General features: G+C 47.7%; 1 protein-coding gene across 1 annotated transcript in view; it reads right to left on the minus strand.

Moving 5' to 3' along the window:
• Window positions 1-2150: 2150 nt before the first annotated feature.
• The window catches only part of MAP2K5 (mitogen-activated protein kinase kinase 5), a 108687-nt gene continuing 91227 nt past the window's right edge, over window positions 2151-19610 (minus strand). Inside the window, exons 21-22 of the mRNA XM_072345419.1 lie at window positions 19379-19424; window positions 2151-2471 (exon numbers count right to left, since the gene is read on the minus strand). Of these exons, the coding sequence (XP_072201520.1) occupies window positions 2367-2471; window positions 19379-19424 (151 nt within the window). The 3' untranslated portion in view covers window positions 2151-2366. The remainder of the gene's footprint in view (window positions 2472-19378; window positions 19425-19610) is intronic.

Below are 19610 nucleotides of genomic sequence, written 5' to 3' on the forward strand. Positions count from 1 at the left end.
TCCCCGTGCCCAGCCCCCTCCCTTGGCAGCCCTCAGTCCCACCTTCCCTGCGGGACCGCAGAGCTCCCGCGCTGCTCGCAGGGTCGGTGCCGGCTCCCGGATGGCGGAGCAGCACACGGAGCCCGTCGGAGCCGCTCCACGACTCGGTGGGGCCGTGCGGTCGGTGGCCGCTCTCTGTCCCTGTCCGGCAGAGGGGACACGTTGGGACCGAGCAGCCCTCCAAGCCGCCTCCTGCTGCAGGTCCCACTTTCTGCTTTGATTTTTTGCCAGATGTCTGCACACACACACACACACACACACACACACACACACACACACACACACATACACACACACACACACACGCACACACACACACAGAGCTTTCCAGGCTGTTAGCCAGAAAACAAAGAGTGACACTTCGCCTTTGGAAAGCTGACAGCGGGATGCACACGGACACGGGACGCGAGAAACTCAAGGCGTTCTGCGTTGTCCCGGGCTCGTGGGACGAGCAAAGGTCACGGGCCGAGGAAAGCCGAACGCATTCCGAGTCCTGCGCAGGCTTCACACAGCTCCTGTGCGTTACCCACATCCACGCGGGGCGTTAACCCGCACTCAGGTGTTCATCACGCACCGCTCCACGCTGCGGGCTGAGCGGGACGCGGCCGCAGGGTGTAACAGCGCCGCGTTTTCTTCCAGCATTCCGGCCGAGGAACGCCCCGATTCCGGCAGCAGAAAGCTGCGGCAGGGAGGAGCAGCCCCAGCCCCTGGAGCACGGATGCACCCCATCCCTGCGGTGCGCTTCGGGGAGCAGCGATCTCAATCGGATCCCAGCCATGCCATGGCTCCCCCCCAGGGCACAGCATTGCTTCTACCGACTTCTTACCTGAACCCGAGGGAGAGGCTTTTTATCTAGAGAAAGCCGATACGAACCGCAGGAGATGAACAAACAGGCGAGCTGCCCGCGGTCCGCATGGCTCCAAGGGAAGAAATTTGTCTCACTTTAGAAAAAGGACCTGAAGCCACGGCTGCTGTTGACTCATTCATTGCTCTGTTATCTGCCGGGGAGGCGGTGACATCAGAGCAATTAAGATAAACTTTTAGTCTATAAGTTCATGCCTGCAACCCCTATGCTTCAAAAGAAGACGAATGATCCCTCCAAGGAAGGAAACAAAGTCTTTTCCGAAGGACCATTTACGATTTGCAGGGACTGGGGAGGAATTTTTCACTGCTTTTTTTCCTTAAAGCTGCCGGTATAGAATCCAATACCTGAGCTTTTCTTTTAGCAAAAGTTTATTTCTAATGCAAAAAATGAGCAAACAAAACGCCCACCCTCCCTCCCTGCCCAAGCCGCAGCGGTGCCCAGTTTGCTGAGCAGACCCTCAGCTCCCACTCTGCCTTCTGCCCTCCGCTCCTCTGCTTTGGCAGTGCCTTAACATAAGGACTGATTGTGCACCAACCCGTTGTGAGAACCGTACACAGTGACGGCAGGGACAGCAAAAACACACTGCAGATGCTGGAAGTGCTCCTGCTCCATTGGGAGCACAGCCAGGTGCTCTGCATGATGGCAGTGAGTGGTGTGCCCCATCTCTCCCCATCCATGGGGATTGGGGCAGGGACACCTTGGTGCAGCGCTTCCCCCTGTCTCACACCATGCCCCATGTCAGTGGCACTGCTGCTGTGTGCAAGGGGCTGCTGTGTGCTCCCAGCCATGGGGAGATGAGCGAGGGAGGCAGAGAGGAGGGAGCCACAAACTGTGACTATCAGTGCAACCCACAGCCTGAGGGCAAGCAGCACTGCAGCACTGTCCCTCAGCACAGGCTCTGTCCCTGCAATGGGATGCACCCTGGTATGGCAGCAGCACTGTGACACCACTTGCCATCCAAGGACACCACAGCCAATGCCCCTGGAATGCTTGTATTGCAGAGGGGCAATCTTGTCTTCCCATGACAAGAAACTCCACACTCTTCCTTCCTCTTCTTCTTTTTTTTCCTTACAAATCCCAAACCCATTTCAAACAGGCATTCGTGGATGTCCACACTCCCCAGGCAGCCAACAGCTCCTCCTCCAGCCCTCAGAACAGTCTGCTGGTCAGCTGTACAATAGCAAAACTAACAGTTCAAAAATACTCTGGAGCCACGAAATATACAATACATTCAATAACACAAAAATAGAGATATAAAATACTCGCTTTAAGGCTGTGTACAGTTTAACTGAAGATTAATTTGAGGACGTTAAACGAGAGAAACGTGTGAAGGGAATTCCTTAACGTGTCTGCGTGGGAGGGAGGAAGGTAACAACAAACATCCCAAAAGATTTGGTTGATTTTTAGCACAATATGACCCAGATGGGTGGGAGCCCAAAGCTCTGTCCCACGACCCAGCAGCTCACGGTGCGCCCTGGGCTGAGCGCCGCTCCTCCAACGTCCTGCACACCCACATGGACACCACCTCTGCATGGCCGTCGTCGTACTGCACGATGAAGGGGTGGCCCTGCAAATGGGACAGGAAGGGTTAGCCAACAGACACAGCTCTCCCTGCAGGAACTGAGAGAGTTTATCTCATTTGTGTTTTAGAAGAAACTCACTGGAACATTCTGTGGTTGCAATGAAAAAGGGATTCCAATCAGTGAACTTTCAGTTGGTTGCATATTATCCATGTTCACCATTTAAATAGAAAGGAGGAGGTTGGGGGGACACAAAACTCTTCACTGAGGCCACTGACCCACAGGTTTGTAAAGGTCCACAAACAGCTCCTCAACATAACATCACAACCCAACCCAACACATCCCAATCCAACATCATACAACCCAACAAAACCCAACCCAACACCACCCAACCCAACCCAATCCTACAAAACCCAATGTAACCCAACATAATCCAACATAATCCAACCTAACCCAATCCCATCCAACCCAACGTCATCCGACTGAACCCTCTGTCCAAAGGAAATTGTCCAACTGGGTCACACTCCAAATTGCTTCCCCTGCAGAGTAGAGCCTGAATCATGCCACCATGAACACACACATAGCAAGGCCACGTTCACATACATTTGCACCCTTGACATGAGTCAGTACAAACCCCACACTGTACCCTGTGTGCACCCTTCGCTCTCAGGGTTGTCTGAATCACACAGAAGGTGCCACATCCCTCAAGTGTTACACTGCAGCTGCAGCAGGACTGGGTGCAGCCTGCAGTGGAGGCACACATGAGCTGGATGTGGCCTTTGGAGACATCACTTGTCAAAGAAACGGAAATCTCACCTATACGTAACCCCAATGGGCCTTCAAGAGAAGCCACAGTGGGAACTGATGTACGATGGAAAGAAGGATGGCCGTGCAACACGCTGCCCCATGGAATGGTAGGGCTGTTACAGGCTGAGACACCTCAGAAAATCGGAACAGGAATTCAGCGTGCGGTTTCGGCAGCCAGCTTAGGCAGCTCAATCTGGCCCCATTCCTAGAGATGGGAACATGCCATCTTCGGATGAATCTCAAATGAAGTATAAAAATCCACAGGAAACCAAGTACCGCAATTACATAAATGGCTGAAAGAAAGCAATCGCCAGGAGAAACCATCACAGATGATGAAAACCTCTCCTCCAAATCACTCAAAAGCAGCTCGGTTTTTGCAACACTAAACTTCATAGCTCTTGCAAACAGTGCCTTAAAGTAACCAGTGTTGATGTAAGGACCCTCTGGGACAATGATGCAGTGCTGGCACTGCAGTGCAGGGCACACCGTGCCTGTGATGCTGGGGTCAGCAGGGCAGGATGGCACTGAGTGGAGCCATGAGGCAGCACCGGGCTGAACACAGCACCATAAATCCTCACAGTGCCAGCACAAAGCAGTAAAACGCCCTGCAGTCCAGGGACAGAGAACAGAAGAGCTGCAGGAATAAAATATGTCATGATCTACACCATGGAGGGAGGAAGTGCGAGATGTTTCAACCCTCTGGGATGGCTGCATTCATGGGATGCCTTTCCATGGGCTTTGGGCAAAGGCAGTGCAAGGAACGGGCAACGCACAAGGTGTGACCTCAGCACACACACAAAACAGCAGAGCCCAGCCCAAATCCTTCCTCCATCTCAGCTCTCTGGAGCCCTGGCCCAGAGCTGCTTGGGTTAGAGGAGGTGCTGCAGGGCTCAGTGCCTTGCAGAAGGACACCAGGATTGCTCTGTGCAATCCCTGCACGCAAGCAGGGCTGGTGTGTCACTTGGCCTTTAACTATTCTCACATCACAGCCTCTCCTGTACCATTCCAGTGGTACAAATGGGACTCCTCCACTGTGTGAATGGAGAAATAGCACAGTAAGATGCAAGACCTTCCTTGCTAACCAACACATAAAGGTGAATGCAGTGACTGCTGGGAGCCAGTTGTTCCCTTCACCTTCAGGAACTCATTCCCACAATGCTGCACAGAACAAACATGGAGATGCAAGAGCTTCCAAAAGCAAAGTCAGCTCCAGGAACTCGCTCTCCATGCTCAGATAGTCAGTGCTTCCCACCAGGCTCAAGCCACAAACCCTGACCTTTATCTCAGGCCTCTGGAACTGAGCATCGCTCTCTGCCACCGCCATCGATCTTTCTAAATTTGCTCCTTGTAACTGCTCCAGAAATGGGTATTTTCTCCCCCCAGTATTCAATCTTTTATTATTATTTTTGGGGAAGCAAATCGGTTCCTTTCAGCCATTCTGGACTGCAGAGAACAACTTCACATTTGTCAGAGCTTTGAATTTTGCACCCATGTGGACACACGTGAGCTCTGCTTGGGAAATGGCCACCGAGGAGCACTCCCACGGGTACCACAGCCCATCTGAGAGTCTGACGATGGCAGCAGCCAGCTCGATGCTACAGCAGAAGATGGATGAGCTTAAAATGATGCATTTGAGTACACAGATGCTCGCGGCACTGAGCATATGGACAACGTCTCTTCCCTCCCAACACCTGGCTATCAGAAATCTTTAGCTTTGGTCCTGAATGTCTAACATCAGGAACAATGCTACAGAAAGGCCACAACTTATTTTTTACCCTTTCCTGCATGCACCCTATGGGTTTAGTAAACAAATGCATTGCGAAATACTGCTGTCCCCTGAGAAGGGAAACCATTTGGAGGGAGCACAACCTGCCCCCAGGGACAGGATCCTGCAGATATTCCACGTACTTTCCAGTGTGACCTTCACAAAGCTGCAGAATCTCCCCCAGCATATGGACAAAAAGGGAATACGTGGCTTCTGCTGCCTCGCTGAGTGCTGAAAGAATCAGCGTGAGTGTGTTTTGCACAACACCGTGGTATGGTGGGTGCAAAAGTGCATAGTAAAGTAAAGGCTTATTCTAAGCAACACAGCCTAGAGGTACCCGTCTGGCCTCTTAAACAAAAAAGCAGCCAAGGACACCAACGAGAACTAAGGAGAAACAACGGAGCCCACAGACAAGGAAGAGCAGATGCATTGGGGCAATTAAAAAAAAGCTATTAAAGACAGTCCGCTTCTCCAATGAATCTCCTTTACGATGGAGAGACTCCCTGCAGAGGAAGGCATCTCACGCCTGGTATATCCATGCAGTTCAGCTACTCCCAACACACAGGGGAAGAATGCAGACTATGAAGAGTTTAAGATGTCAGCGAGCCGTGCTGCTCACACCCTCTGCTTTGTTTTGTGGGGTTACTCCATGGAAAACCCCACGTTTTACACACTTTTCTTCCTAGAAATAAGTTTAATTTGAAACCACTGTTTGAGTTTCTCTCATCTTCCACTGCTCCAGAAAGGAATTTCCACAGACTATATTGCCAGTGGGACCTGTACTGGTGTGCAGCCCCCCAGTGAGCTCAGGTCAGGCACTGAGCTCTGGGAGGGTGCACCAGGTCCATGCACAGACTCATACCAGTGCTGCTCCTGATACCCAGCCTCGCTCAGCAGCACCTTGCTGCTGCAGTCACAGCTGCAACAAATGCACACAAAGAGCAGTACAGAACTGTGGACAATGCATCAGCCCATCAGACCTGCCCTAGGCCCATTTGCAGCAACATTTCATTGCATCACAGAATCACTAAGGTTGGAAATGACCTCTCAGAACACCAAGCCCAACCCAACCCCACTCACCATGTCCCCGAGTGTCTCTGTGGTTCTGGAGCAGCCCCAGGGATGGGGACCCACCACTCTCTGGGCAGCCGTGCTGTTGCAGCACTGCTCTTTCTGAGAACACATTTTTCCTAACATCCAACCTGAAATGATCAGCACGTTTTTATTGGCACACCGTGCTTGTGCTCAGTCCTCTCCCCACACTTTACACAAATGCCCATTTGAAGCAGGGTGGTCAGAACAAGATGATCATGGAGGTCTCCCACCCAACCTATCCTACGATTCTATAAACCCTCAGCACTGAACCCACATGGCAATCAGCACAGCCAGGAGACCCATGCAGAAGAAAACACACTGAAAAGCCCCCAGCATGCCATCACCCCCCCAACCCTGGCTGGAGTCTGGCATGGCGTGCAGCCACTGCTGTGGGAGGGGAAGCAAAGGAGCAGGAAAGGTCAGGCAGGACGGGGCTGCAGTGAGTGTCAGCCCGCTTAATTTTGTGTGTCAACGCTGAAAATTAGATAAACAATGACAAACCAGCCTTTTTAAATGAACTTGTCTCATCTCGTTCCTTTGATAAAGGGTACGTTCCCCGCGCTGCAGTGTCCCACCAGACAGGTTAACTCTTTCCAAGGGAAGCGCCGCGCAAAGGGGGAGAGAAAGGATTTAAATATCTGACATGAAATTAAAAGGGCAGTGCCCCCCTGAGCACACAGCCCTGGTAATTCCAACCCGTTGCCCACGCACCATCAATCATTTAGCCCAGTCAATTAAATGGCCATTATTCAAGGGGAAAAGTTCTGTGGTTTAAGCCACCCTTGGTGCTCCCAAAGCGCGGCTCCTCTGCTACACGACGTGTTTGGATGGCAAAAGGATGGGCACATCGCCACGGCCCTCCAGCCATCCCAGAGGACTTCCTAAGCACAAAGCACACAGCGCAATCCTCTTAGTGCCCTCTTTTAAAGGACCCCCCCCAGACTGTGCAGTGAAAGGACTGTGCCCCTTTTATTACAAAGAAGCACCGACAATTTACGCATTTCCTTTAGAAAACTGAATTGGGCATCACACACACACACAGACACAATAAAAAGATCCCAACTGTTGCAGACACGGACTATCGAGACGATGGCAGTGCCCTCAGACAGCATTTCAAATACAGTTTATTAGCGTGTGATATGAAAAGGGTATTTTTATTGCATGATATAATGCAATGGGACCTTGGGCGCTCTGCAGAAGGACCTTGCACTCAGAAGTGTAATGAACCCATAGTCCAAAAAACATTATACTGTACATTAACCTATCATTAATGGCACATTAGGGCTAGGGGCACTGCACGCTTGCTGGTCAGGGCTCCATCAGGACAGTATGGAGGAAACCACAGTCTTCACAGGCTTAAAACAAATAGAGAAAATAAATATTACTGATGGCTACAGGCTGCTTTAAGGGAAGCTCACTCTCTGCTTAACATGCGACTCGGATGCCATTTTACAAGGGGGAGGGAGAAGACAATGCAGCAGTTTATTAGGCAATATTAGGAACAGCATGGCACTGCTTTGCAGCACTGGGTGTCTCTTGCAGTGCATCAGATGCCTCAACACAGGGTATATTTCTGCACACAGCACAGGAACTGGGGTGTCTTTCAAGAATAAAATGGAACCTGGACACCTCTGCCCTTCCTGCCATCCTCTCATCCCCAACAACGCACTGTTAAACATGACCCAAACACAGCACTGCTTCTGCTCCCAAGGCAGCTGGGATGGTCAGACCGTCACAGTGCAGTGTTAAATCCAAGGAACAACTCATCCCTGGCTGTCTGACGGAGTGCAAGCCCTGCAGGTTTGGAAAACAAGAACTCGGCTGCAAAGAGTGCACCACAGTTATCACCCCAGCTCCTTCTCCCATTGCTACCACTGTTTGTACGCTGTTTGCAATTAACTGAGGGCATGTGATCGAGAGGAAATTCTGCTCATTCACACGTTTAATGGGAACACAAGTCAAACCTCCAAAACAACCAACACAAACCCCAGCTCTGGAGCTCCTTCCCAGGACACATGGAGAGACAAAGCACTCGAGTAACACAAAGCACCTCACACCAACCTGTGCTCCCACCTCTGCTGTCCTCAGCACATGCAGGATGTCATTGCTCCGCCACCTTCTCCAGCAGAGCAGAATTTCACATCTAGAGCTTCTGCCCCCAAGGACAAGCCAAACTAGACGCTGCTCTAATTATCTGTGCTAGCTCTCCACGAGGCCGATTTCTGCTCCCACAGCCAGGAATAGCAGCGAGGAATCCTCAGGCCAATACTCTGCTGCTGACTCCCAGAATATTGTTAATTCTCAGGCACAGTGGTGTCAGAAACCCTCCCCAGGCTGCTCCGCACAGCCGCCTTCCCTCCATCGCTCACCTCTAAGGTTTGAGCAGGGCACAAAAATCAGAGGGCTTCAAACTGACCCGTGGAGACACGGGATGTATGCATGGGTGGAAAGACCCTGTAAGACACTATTTGTGATCCGCCTGTTACATCCCTTGCTGTACTTTTGCAATGTCAGCACATGTCCTGGCCATGATGGGTGACCCCCCCTTAGGGAACAGGACGGGTGCTTGTGAAAGCAGTGGCTGGGAGTCAGGAAAACATGTCTGAGTTTCCCAAGTTCCAGCAAGGTCAACCGTTCCCTTAGTAGACAGTTCCCCAGAAATGACAGCTCCTTGCCTCTCCTGTGCTATTCCTGCAGTGACGGGACTGCATGTGCCAAATGACAGCAAGTTTAGCTGTTCTTATGTACTTGCACAGCTGTGTTTGATGTGGTACCAAGCGTTTCGCAGCCCAGATCTCTCCTCTCATTCAAATCATCAACTATTCAGGGCAAGGATGACCTCTCACTGCGCTTGATGAAGATCCCAGCACCTCCACAAGCCTGTTCTCAGCTGGTGTTAGACTGAAATCCCCCACAGTGAGAGCCAAAGACACACGTCCTCAGGTCTGCAGAGCTCGGGGTGGCAGAGAGACCCCAGGGTCACCAAACAGAAACACCCAGAAGATAAAGTTTGCTCCACATCTCCCACCCTGCAGGGATACCACCTGCAGCTTCTGCCTGTTTGCACAGAGAACAGCAGGGGCAGCAAAGAGGGTCAGGTACTGTTATCTCCTCCAAGCTCTTCCCTCATCCCTTATGCTGAGCAGTCGCAGCACAGCCTCAGCCTGCTAAAAGTGTCGGAGTGGGGAGTTCTGTTTGTTGCGTGGCCTCCCGAACATACACTGTAATTAAAATGCTGATTACTAAACAGTTTAAATATATGACAGACAGTGCAGTTAAAGCCTACAGTTAGGTCAATATGTGATTTAGATTTGCCATTTAAAAACTCTCATTTAAATTTTGCATACATTAATCACTACCATACTTCAGTGTTCTGATATCCACCTGACTACACTATTAAAATAAAACTTGCTGCCCCAGGGAAATCCTACTTATTCTTAATTGTTTCGAGGCTTTGATGGGCTTTTAATCTAAGATTAATTTATGCAATTTTAAATAACTCTTCTTATGATTAATAAGCTTGAAAATTAAAAGGAGTCTAAAGCAATTATAATGAGCATTTGGTCATAACCTCATTAGGAGAAGGAGTGAAGGATACAGCTCTGGAATTCTTACAAGACTACAATTTAAGGTTACTTTCAGAGGAGTCAAACATACTTCTTGAAATTGCAAAGGCAGATTAGCCTAGGTCAGTGGTAGAACCATGGCTGTCTAGATTAGCACGCCAATGGTTTTATCCCTCCAATGATATATAAGATAGTGATAGAAAACGTATCAGGCACCACAGAGAGACCAAGAAGAACTGCTTAAACCTAAAACCTGTACCTACAGAGGAGCTGCCTGCACAGCACACCCGAATTTCCATTTCCAAATGGTAACGCACATCCTCCATGATGATTAAAGCCCATTTTTCCACCTTCCTCTGAAGCTCTGGCCATCAGCCATAGCCCTCCAGGCAGTCCCCATAAACCTGACCCCTGTGTCCAGACTCAGAGTCAAGAGAACATTTGTTTTGCAGCTCTGCTCAGCAAGAACCAGTGGAGCTCACCCGGCATCCGTAGCACAGACCTGACTGCATGCAACTCAGCTCCTCCACACCGTGTGCAGGGTGGGTCTGATTTGTGCTATGCTCTCTCTGTGGTGCATACCGGCCTAAAATTTACATAGAGCTTTGGTTTTGGCCGTGGCACAGTGGAATCCATTCGCCCATCTGTAGATCGTTCTTCCCACAGCAGCTCTGCTTTTTGGCCATTTGCCGTGGAGCCGATAACGGTGCTTGGCATGCCTCGTGGTGCTCAGCTAACACAACAAGCTCACTCCTAGCAAAGGTATTTTACATGATGACTCCTGGGAAAAAAAAAAACAACAAAGGCAACCAAAGTATAATTGGAGAGTGCTTCTGCAAGTGTTGTCGAGGTTAAGAAGAGCTGCAAAAGAGGAACAGAGAGAGTGGCCCAAGGCTGATAGACTATGTCAACATTAGCAAGCTGTCGACAGCAGAAGCAGATCTGCAGAGTGAAATGGTTGGTGCAGCGTTTTGGGGATGGAGGAGCTTTTGCTTTTGACCAGCTCTGGTCTGCTGTGCAGATGCAGCACCCGCCTGTAGCCAGAGCACGAGGTTGCATGCCTGGAGCACATCCTCTGCTTTGGTTCTGTTTGAAACCGATCTGATTCCTCAGCTTTGAGAGCTGTCCGTGATGGCAATGAAGGTGTGGTTGGCAGCTCTGAAAGGTCTGGAGATTCAGACCAAGAATGCACACCTGAACTGAACTAATACTGATACAGACGCCTACTGAGCAGTGTGCTCCAACTCACGGCTCCCTGCAAGCACACTACGCTCATGGCTAGCGAGCAGAGCGAGTCAAACACCAAAAACTGAGGAAGAAGTATTTCCTTCCAACACATTTCCCAGAGAGGAAGAAAAGGAAGGAAAAAACAGCTCTGAGTAAATGGTTTCTACCAACACAGAAAATTAGTTAGATGGACAGAATTCAAACAGCATCCTCAGTGTTTTCAACCTTGTGGTGGAAGATGCCATGAGGTTGGTTTTAGAAGCACTCTGTGATCGCATCCCATCACACGGCTGAACGCCACCCTGTGCAAAGAAACACCCCGATGTTGGCTGACAGATGAAACGGAACAGGCGCTGAACTCAGAAGCACACAGATACCGTCGGGCCGTGCTGTGTCACAGCCATAGAGCCCTATGGAAAACATGGAGAGCACAAAGCACACCACCACCAGTTGGCCTGGGAGGAAGGGAAACCCTTCGAGTCTGGCACGAGGACCACGGCCACCATGACGGTGTGCCCATATTCCCACCAGACCTTCCCCCTCCCCAGGCTCTGCCCTTGTTGAGCAGCCCACACCGCTGGGATGGGGTGCATCTCGGGGCCGTGCCCGTCGTGCTCCGCTGCTGCGGCCTCCATAAGGCGCCGCATTGCCGCTCTGCGGCAGCCACAGGCAGAGGAGAGGCCGCGGCTTCAAAAACCATCTTTAATTTAAAAATTAGAAAGTGGAGCAGGCTGCGAGCGCGGAGGTTGATTGAAACGAAATTTAAATTCCTGTCAAGCCCATTTAAACACAGGGGCCCTTCATAGACAATTAGCTGCTCCCTGTGAACGCGGAATAAACTCAGGCCTGGTCACTGTTAGACGAGCGCAGACCCACTGTGAGGAGCTGGAAAAAAATTAACTAAAATCAGGCGGTATGAAATATTTAGCCTCCCGGTTTATCGCAGGGGTTTGGAAGTGTAAACAAGACAAAAATCGATTCCTCGGTGCCCTCCAATCAATCCCCCAAAATGGTTAGGGCATCTGTTTCTGCTAAATTTTGTTTACTCTGGCAGATTTGCCTTAATTGCAGTTGTTTATCTCCCATTGTCCCCGGGGCCCTAATCTCCCGATTACTAATACTTAACACTCATTTCACATCTAAAGCTACTTCTAATCCTCAACAGGTTTCTGGGGCTCTTAAAATTATCGAAGCCGTGGGGACTGGAGATGCAACCTCTTTGTGAGAGGGACATTTTCCTCTCTGCTACCAGCTGGGCCCAATCATCACCAGGGATGGCTGCAACAAAGGTGCTAAAAGGCTCTTTCACAGCCACCGCAGCTCCGCCGGGAATTCAGCGGATGAAAAGGAGCTTTGATGGAAGAAATCCCAACAAGAGGGCTCTAACAGTCCAGCCAAATAAAGTTACTGTCATAATCGAGTGCTGTCAATCACAATGAAAATCCAATTAAAAATCTTTCAGTGCGGCCCTCTTAAGTAGAAAAATGTCCCCTATTTATATGCATTTTTGTCGACCGCACAAATTAGAAAGTCGTATTAATTGATTTTTTACTACTTCAGGCCCTGATCCTCCAGCTGAATTTCTGTGGATGCAAGAATCAACCGGCACAAATCTGATTAAGGGATTTGTAGCACAATGCGCACAGGTCAGAGGAAGCCCTATCTGTACCCCTGCTCCGTGCTCTCCTCATTCATAGGCAATTACTGCTCTTATTTAATACTGCAGGATAGTCCTGAGGAGCTGCAGCCCACCGCTGCTGGCACCATACAAACGCCAGCAATTTGAATGCACCCGGTGGCTTCGAATCAATGGAAGATTCCAGTTTTATTACACAAATAAATACTGCATAGAGATTTCCAGAACTGCCCATTACAGCACATTCTGCGATGAATTTGGAACAAAAGGAAAGGACGGTGCTCTTAACATCATAAATATGCTTCGCTTTGGAATTATTCACAGATCTATTTATTTTTAATAAATATCATAGAATCGTAAGGGCTGGAAAGACCACCCAGATCATCTAGTCCAGCCAATACGTAGGCAAGGGAACAGAGACAGAAGTATCAGTAACACAAAAGCACAGCGTCTCAAGATATTTAACTGAAAGACTTGCAATTGTGCTACCAAGATGAGTGAGATGTAAATATTTGCCTGAGTGTCTGGAGAAATACAGAAGCACCAGAAGTGCCAAATGAAACATTTGCTCAAATTAAACTGCAAAGCCCAGGAGACTCAAGTCACCAAAAATATTAACTATCATCTGAGCTGCATCACTCGAAGCTGTTGCCAATTTGCCTTTGTCCCGTTCCCTTACAATTTCAATGCTTCTTCACGTCAGCTCAAGTTCCCTTTTTCACATCTCACCGGAAAATGCCACTTTGTCGTGCAGCTTTAGGGCATGTTAGTAAGAGAAAGACTTTCACATTTTCTGTACAAAGTCAGTGGCATGTTGAGCAGTGGGACTGCAGAAGACAGAGAATGAATGTAACACCTTAAAACCCTATTGCTCAGAAGTTAACCTTGTCACCATCTTAGTCTGCTGTAGTTGCTGGATTTAGTGACACCGTTAGAACGTATTTCTCCATTTCAATAGCTGATTTCTCAAGTGACAAAGAAGAGCAAATCACATCCCTAAGGACAGAAACGGTGGAGAAAGACGGAAAAAGAAAGAGCAGAAGATCCATAATCCACCTTCCTCTATTTCAGCAGAGGGGAATAGGTTGAGCAGTGCAGCCACCTGAAATAACACATCTATTTTTCCTTCAGCTTAAGCTATCCTGACCAAGAAGGATGACAAGACACAGAAACAGGAACACCCTGAGTCCCACTGAAATTCCAGCATCAGTGAAGTCAATATAAAATCTTCACTGACTCCGGCTTAGCCAGGATTTCATCCAGGACTTCTCCACCATTTGTCTGAATTGGTCGACTGAAGATGCAGTTTAATATTAATCATGTTTACAGCAGCTGAAGTACCTGGCTTCACGCTTGTTTCCTTAGGAAATCAGAGAAGAGCCCTCTCCTTCCCATCTGGCACATGTTTCAGTGTCTGTCAGAATTTCTCCCTGTCATGGGGTGAATGAACTGGGATCACTGCGACAGAGGAGAGCCTGAATGTTTGCAAACAAAGCTATCCATCACAGGTGCAAGAACTGACAATTCTTCTCTGGGCAAATCACCTCTGATGGGTGATCCTGCACTGGCTCAGGAAAACAAATGTTTGCAAGCAGCTAAAGAGTGAAAATTCTGGGCTCAGTGTGATCCAAGAATGACACAAAAACATCCAGACAGACTGTGACAGAAAACATTTATCTGTAAGCTGCCTTCAAAAGATTTACCAAATGCCTCTATGAAAAGCCAAGCGCAGACAGCCCTCTGCTCCCTCTCAGAAGTTAAGGTCACAAAAACCTCAATCTGTTCAGCAACCTCAGCTACTCAGTGATGCCACCACCGCAATGCCAAATTAGCTGCTGGGGAAAACCCTCTGTTGGAAACACAAGTGGCAGGATATTATTGGCTTTACTCTGAAGGCTTACGTGAAGATTCAGGTAGGATTATGCTGATCTTTTGCTTGCTTGCTGAAAGCACAAAGTATTTCCTACCAGCTGCTCACAATAGGCTAACACAACAAGCTGCACACAGGTTTAGCTCTACCTGGCAAGCAATGCTACTGGCCAGACCCTAGTAAATAGCACCACTTAAAATATTGCTGCTTAAAAGCTTCTCATCTCCAATTTCCTACATTTGTTATGGATAAGGGAACATCCGGACAGAGCCCATTTTTGAAAATCTATATATCTTAGGTTTAAGAAAAAAACTGACATGTTTAAATATAAAAACACGCATCTACCTGAAAAAATGCCTACTGTAGCTTCTAAGACCTAAATGCCACTCCTGAAGTGTAAAGAAGCATCGCTGAAGGCACAGGGACAGGGAACTTCAGCACTGCATGAGGCAGCAGCCAACCAGCCAGTTAGCCAACCAGCCAGCCAACCAACCAACTAGTTTCAACACAATAGCTTTTCTGAGGCAGAGGAGGTACAACCTATCACTCAATGCTGAACTGATAGAACACCAACATAAGAAGCGTCGATAATCTACATTTTTAAAAGGAGAAAAGCCAGAAGCCGTGATGCAGGTTTGGAGACCTAAACAAAAATGAGAAGATTGGTGCAAGAGGAATTCAAGGTGGATGCTGGCTGGATCCTTGGCCTTGGGCCCAGGTTCGAATCCCCCCCCTGTGGCGCAGGGGTAGAAGTGCCGCTTCGCTACACAGGGGGCTCGAAACCCGGGAGTTGGACTCGATGATCTCTAAGGTCCCTTCCAACTCGCACAATACTATGATACTATGATACTAAGCATAGCTTCTCCCCACCCAAAACCTCCCTTCAAAAGCCCAAACAGCATCTTGACTGTACTTCTATGCATTCACGTGAAAGCATAAAGGAATGACTTCCACATGCTTGACTTCTGGTATTTCTAATACAATTTCTTTAAGCAAATCGCTTTCATTTATACAGCCAGATGCAGCACGGTAGAGTTCAATGCTGTACTAACAAAAACCGAGAGACATCAACAAATCTGCTGGCTTTCTGAGGAGCACGTACAATCTGCAAAATAAAAGGCCAAGTTTCCAGCTAAAGGAGAGATTTTAAACAATTACCAAAGCAGATAGTGATATCATAAAGGCAATTTCTGCGCTAGCTTGTTTTCTGAAACTCTCTTTGCCTCTGAACAGCTAGAACAGATAATAACTATTAGTAAATCAAACTCCTGCAATATCCAGCTGTGTCTCACACATTTACATACAGATAGAATGGGTATATGTTTTTAATATGTATGCGATACGTACTTTTACCACAGCTGAAGTGCACGCTACAAAGGAGGAGGAGAATGGGAATGGAATCAGCATGAGATAATAAAGTGGCCTAGATAAAGTATTAGCCAGCGATTGATCTCAAACAGGGGATGTTGCTTCTCTCTGACCTGATTACTTACTATGCATAGATTCCATTAAATAGAGCTTAGAATGGAAAGCTGCTGAAAAATACCGTAAATGCAGTCAGATCTACGGCTTCCTGAGCTGCACCAGCGCGCGGATGCCTACCCATACGCTCGGCATAGGGAGATGGAACCTTCCCTGTGCTGCCCCATCACACACCCTCAATGCAGGCACCCTGCCCAGCATGCTACATTTCCCTGGGGACAGTTCTGCAGCGTACGTGGAAACAGGAACTTCACAGAACAACTAAAAAGAATTGCTGAGATCTTCCTTCTAATGGAGGAAAGCGAGAGAAGAAGGGCAGGAATATGCTATGATGCTGCAACACAAGCGAGTTCCATTGACTCTATGCCTTCCTGTTCTTCAGAAGAAATTGGAGACACAAGAGCAGGCAGAGTAACAAGGCTCAGAATAACCACCAGTGAATTCCAAAGATCACCCCATTCTGGAACAGACCACCTGCCAACTGCGGGGTGAACTCCCTCATTTGTACTCCTGTGGAAGAAGTCTGCTAACTGGAAACACTGCACAACAATTATATCACTGATTATGCATACAGAGACACCAGCATTACGCATCTTCTGTGTGGATGGGTACGGCTGAGTGTAGACATAGGAAGTTGATTTCTATCGGCTGTTGTGGAAATCAGGTGTTTGCTTCCACAGGAATATCCACGGTACCAGGAAACCTGACTTTATACAGGAATTTCATACAGCCTTGGCTTTGGCCCTGTTTTCTATGACGATGTGCACAGAGCCCTTCCTAACACGACAGGCGGACTAAATGCATCCCTGCTGCAACCCTACAACTTCACTGGAGTCGCCAATGTGGCACTCCAGGTATTGTGAGCCAGCTCTTAAAATGCCTTTAACAATCCACCGATTATCAGGAGAGCAGAACAAGATTGATGCTCTGCTCCCTTCATTTTGCTTCCAGTCTTTAATTATACTAAATTGGTTACAAAATAGTGACTTTCAGTACGGTTAATGTCCATAGGGGAGAAAACCTGCACTCTGCTGTTTTGTCTGAAGCTAACGATGATCATGTGTTACACCTTTCATCCTTGCCAGTACATTTCCTTTAAATCAAAACAATGAACAACACAAAGTCCTGCTTTCACTGAAATCAATGGTAAGCTGACCTTGAGAGCTCCAGGATTTCACTGATAGTATCTGTATCACTCTACCCACCGCTTGTTAACACAGAGATATACATCAGAATTACAAGGGGAGGTTTAGGAAACGGAGGAGGGGAAACTAAAAAGACTCTTTTGGTCTTTAACTTAAGGATTTGGAGGATATTTAACAGCTTTTGGTTTGGCAACCAACCAAGCATGTTTTCCAACCAAGCATGGAAACGTATATAAACATGTAAATATGCACGTTCAGATATGCTTGTGTTGGTGGGGATGGGCCAATCATGATCTGAGAGGTCTTTTCCAGCCTCAATGATTCCATGTTTCTATAGATATCCGTATATAGATACAGAAATACATATGTATATTTACAAATAAAGTGCTCCTTGTCAAGGCCAGCTAAGCATAGGAATGCAAAGAACTTGTCTGGAGAGCAACCACTGAGCTCCCATTGCTTTGGCTGCAGGAGCATGCCGTGCCCCGGGAGCCCATCCCACTGCAGGAGGGAACTGAGAGCAGCTGCAGGGGCTCAGCCACACCACAGGCAGCGGAGGGGTCACTCCTTCCTTCCAGCAGCAGTCTGCTTTCACAGCATCAGTATTTGCTGCTGCAACTTCATTTATAATTGACTAGGAAGCATCATAAGGGAAAAAATGTGTTAAACAAAAGATTTTGTTTAACAAGTGGGAAGGCTTTTTGTTGTTGTTTTTTTCCTGAGCAGCTATCATTTTAAAATTATTTTACAAAACACCTCCTTAAAAGGGGCCCAGCACACTCCAGGGCATGTAGTTGTAAAGATAAATCTGTGCACTTCCCTGGTACTGCAGGCACTCACCCTTTGGCCTCATCTTTATGACTCTACACCCTGGAGTGGTGTTATTGCTTACAAACATACATATATACTTATGGGGGTCCGTGCGATCTGCAGATGTTTTATTTATAAGTGGCAGGCCTATTGCATCACTGAAACATGCATTTACAAACAGATATAGGTTTTATGAAACCCTATTCCGTTGTTTTAATAGCTAAGCTATCCAGCCATAGCATAATAGTGTACAAGGTAAATGTGTCTACATTTCTGGAACCTGTTCCAAGTTTTCTCAGATGTGACTAACTGCAAGAATTTCCCAACCATCAAAAGTTAATAAAAAAGACAAAATAAGGCAGCAGAAGCCTTCTGTATGAGATGCACACCACCACGGAGTGGAGGGGCTCCGAGAAACTTCAGGGCCTCGCTCTGCTGATGTGTTGCAGTGGGTGCCTTACTCCACATGTAAACCTATTGAAGTTCATATCCTTAGAATGAAATTCAGAGCTAAACACTTTACTAACCAGGGTCTAAACTGAGGCTAGCCTGGATTGTGCACTACCTGCTCCAGGGCACCTTTGGAGACTGGCCTTTAACTAGAGAATGGCTGCAATAGAAACACTGGGGTTTCCTCTTTCCTTGTAGTTTGCAGAATGCAAACAAGACAGGAAAGGATGCAAACACATTCCATATCTTGCTGAAGTCTGCTGAAATTATTCCTACGTACTCAGTGCAGAGAAAACAAATGGAGATGACTTTACTCCAATCTCCAAGTGACAGGAAATGCAGCACATAAAGAGAGCAACAAAAAATCAGAGCCATCTGATGTGAGTCAGAGCAGGCTGCAACTCCTGCCCGCAACAGAAAGTACTGCAAACATTCCATCCCCACCTTCCTGAAACAACAACAGTCACAAGGAAGGGAAAGTGGTCTCTGAGCTCAGATTCCAGCGCTGAGAGCCCTTCCATGGGAAGACCAAAGCTACATATTAACTCAACCTGCTGTAGCCAACCTAATCCCATTTCACGTGAATATAAGTGAAAACAGGAGCTCGCCATTAAAAATACACTGCTTTGCCCACATCTCCCATTTTCAATCTTCAGACTTCGAAAGGTTAAGGCTGGCAAATAGTGACAAGTCGTGACCTACATCAAGCTGTAATCCCCACATACACAAACTGAAAGAACGGCGTATTGAGCATCAAAATGGTTCGGACTGGAAACTGATACTGCCTGTGAAAGTTCTGTATGGAGTGCCCAACGAACAAGTGCAGCTTTGGCCACAGCAAAGGGAGCAGCGAAATATCCATTAAGTGCACTGGGATCAGAATTCCACCCTGTGTGTGCCCTCTGTAATGGTGTAATTGCTTCACGAGCCCCAAATAGTTTATATTTGTACATGCTGAAAAATGCAAAAAATAACCCAAGCCCCACAAAATTAATGTTAATAATAATTAAACAAAATGCAGCAATGAAACAACAAGAAAACCCCAAAACTCTGTATACATCAATAAAAAGCATTCAGAGAAAAATCGTCAGTTTCACTTACCATTAAATCTTCAGGTGCTGGTCTTTCCTTTGGTTGCTTTTTCATGCTACATATCATAAAAGAAAACATTCATACGTAAACAAATGTTTATTTATTCCATTTGCTTAAGTACTGAAGCCATCCTCTTTTAATGCAGACAGACCGTGCCCTGAATCTCCATGTATTTCCTCACTTGGCTGACAGAAGACTCAGTTCCCAATGATGGCCAAGACGTGACCCAACCTCCTCCCCT

This window comes from Excalfactoria chinensis, chromosome 10, assembly GCF_039878825.1.
Source record: "Excalfactoria chinensis isolate bCotChi1 chromosome 10, bCotChi1.hap2, whole genome shotgun sequence".
NCBI lineage: Eukaryota > Metazoa > Chordata > Aves > Galliformes > Phasianidae > Excalfactoria > Excalfactoria chinensis.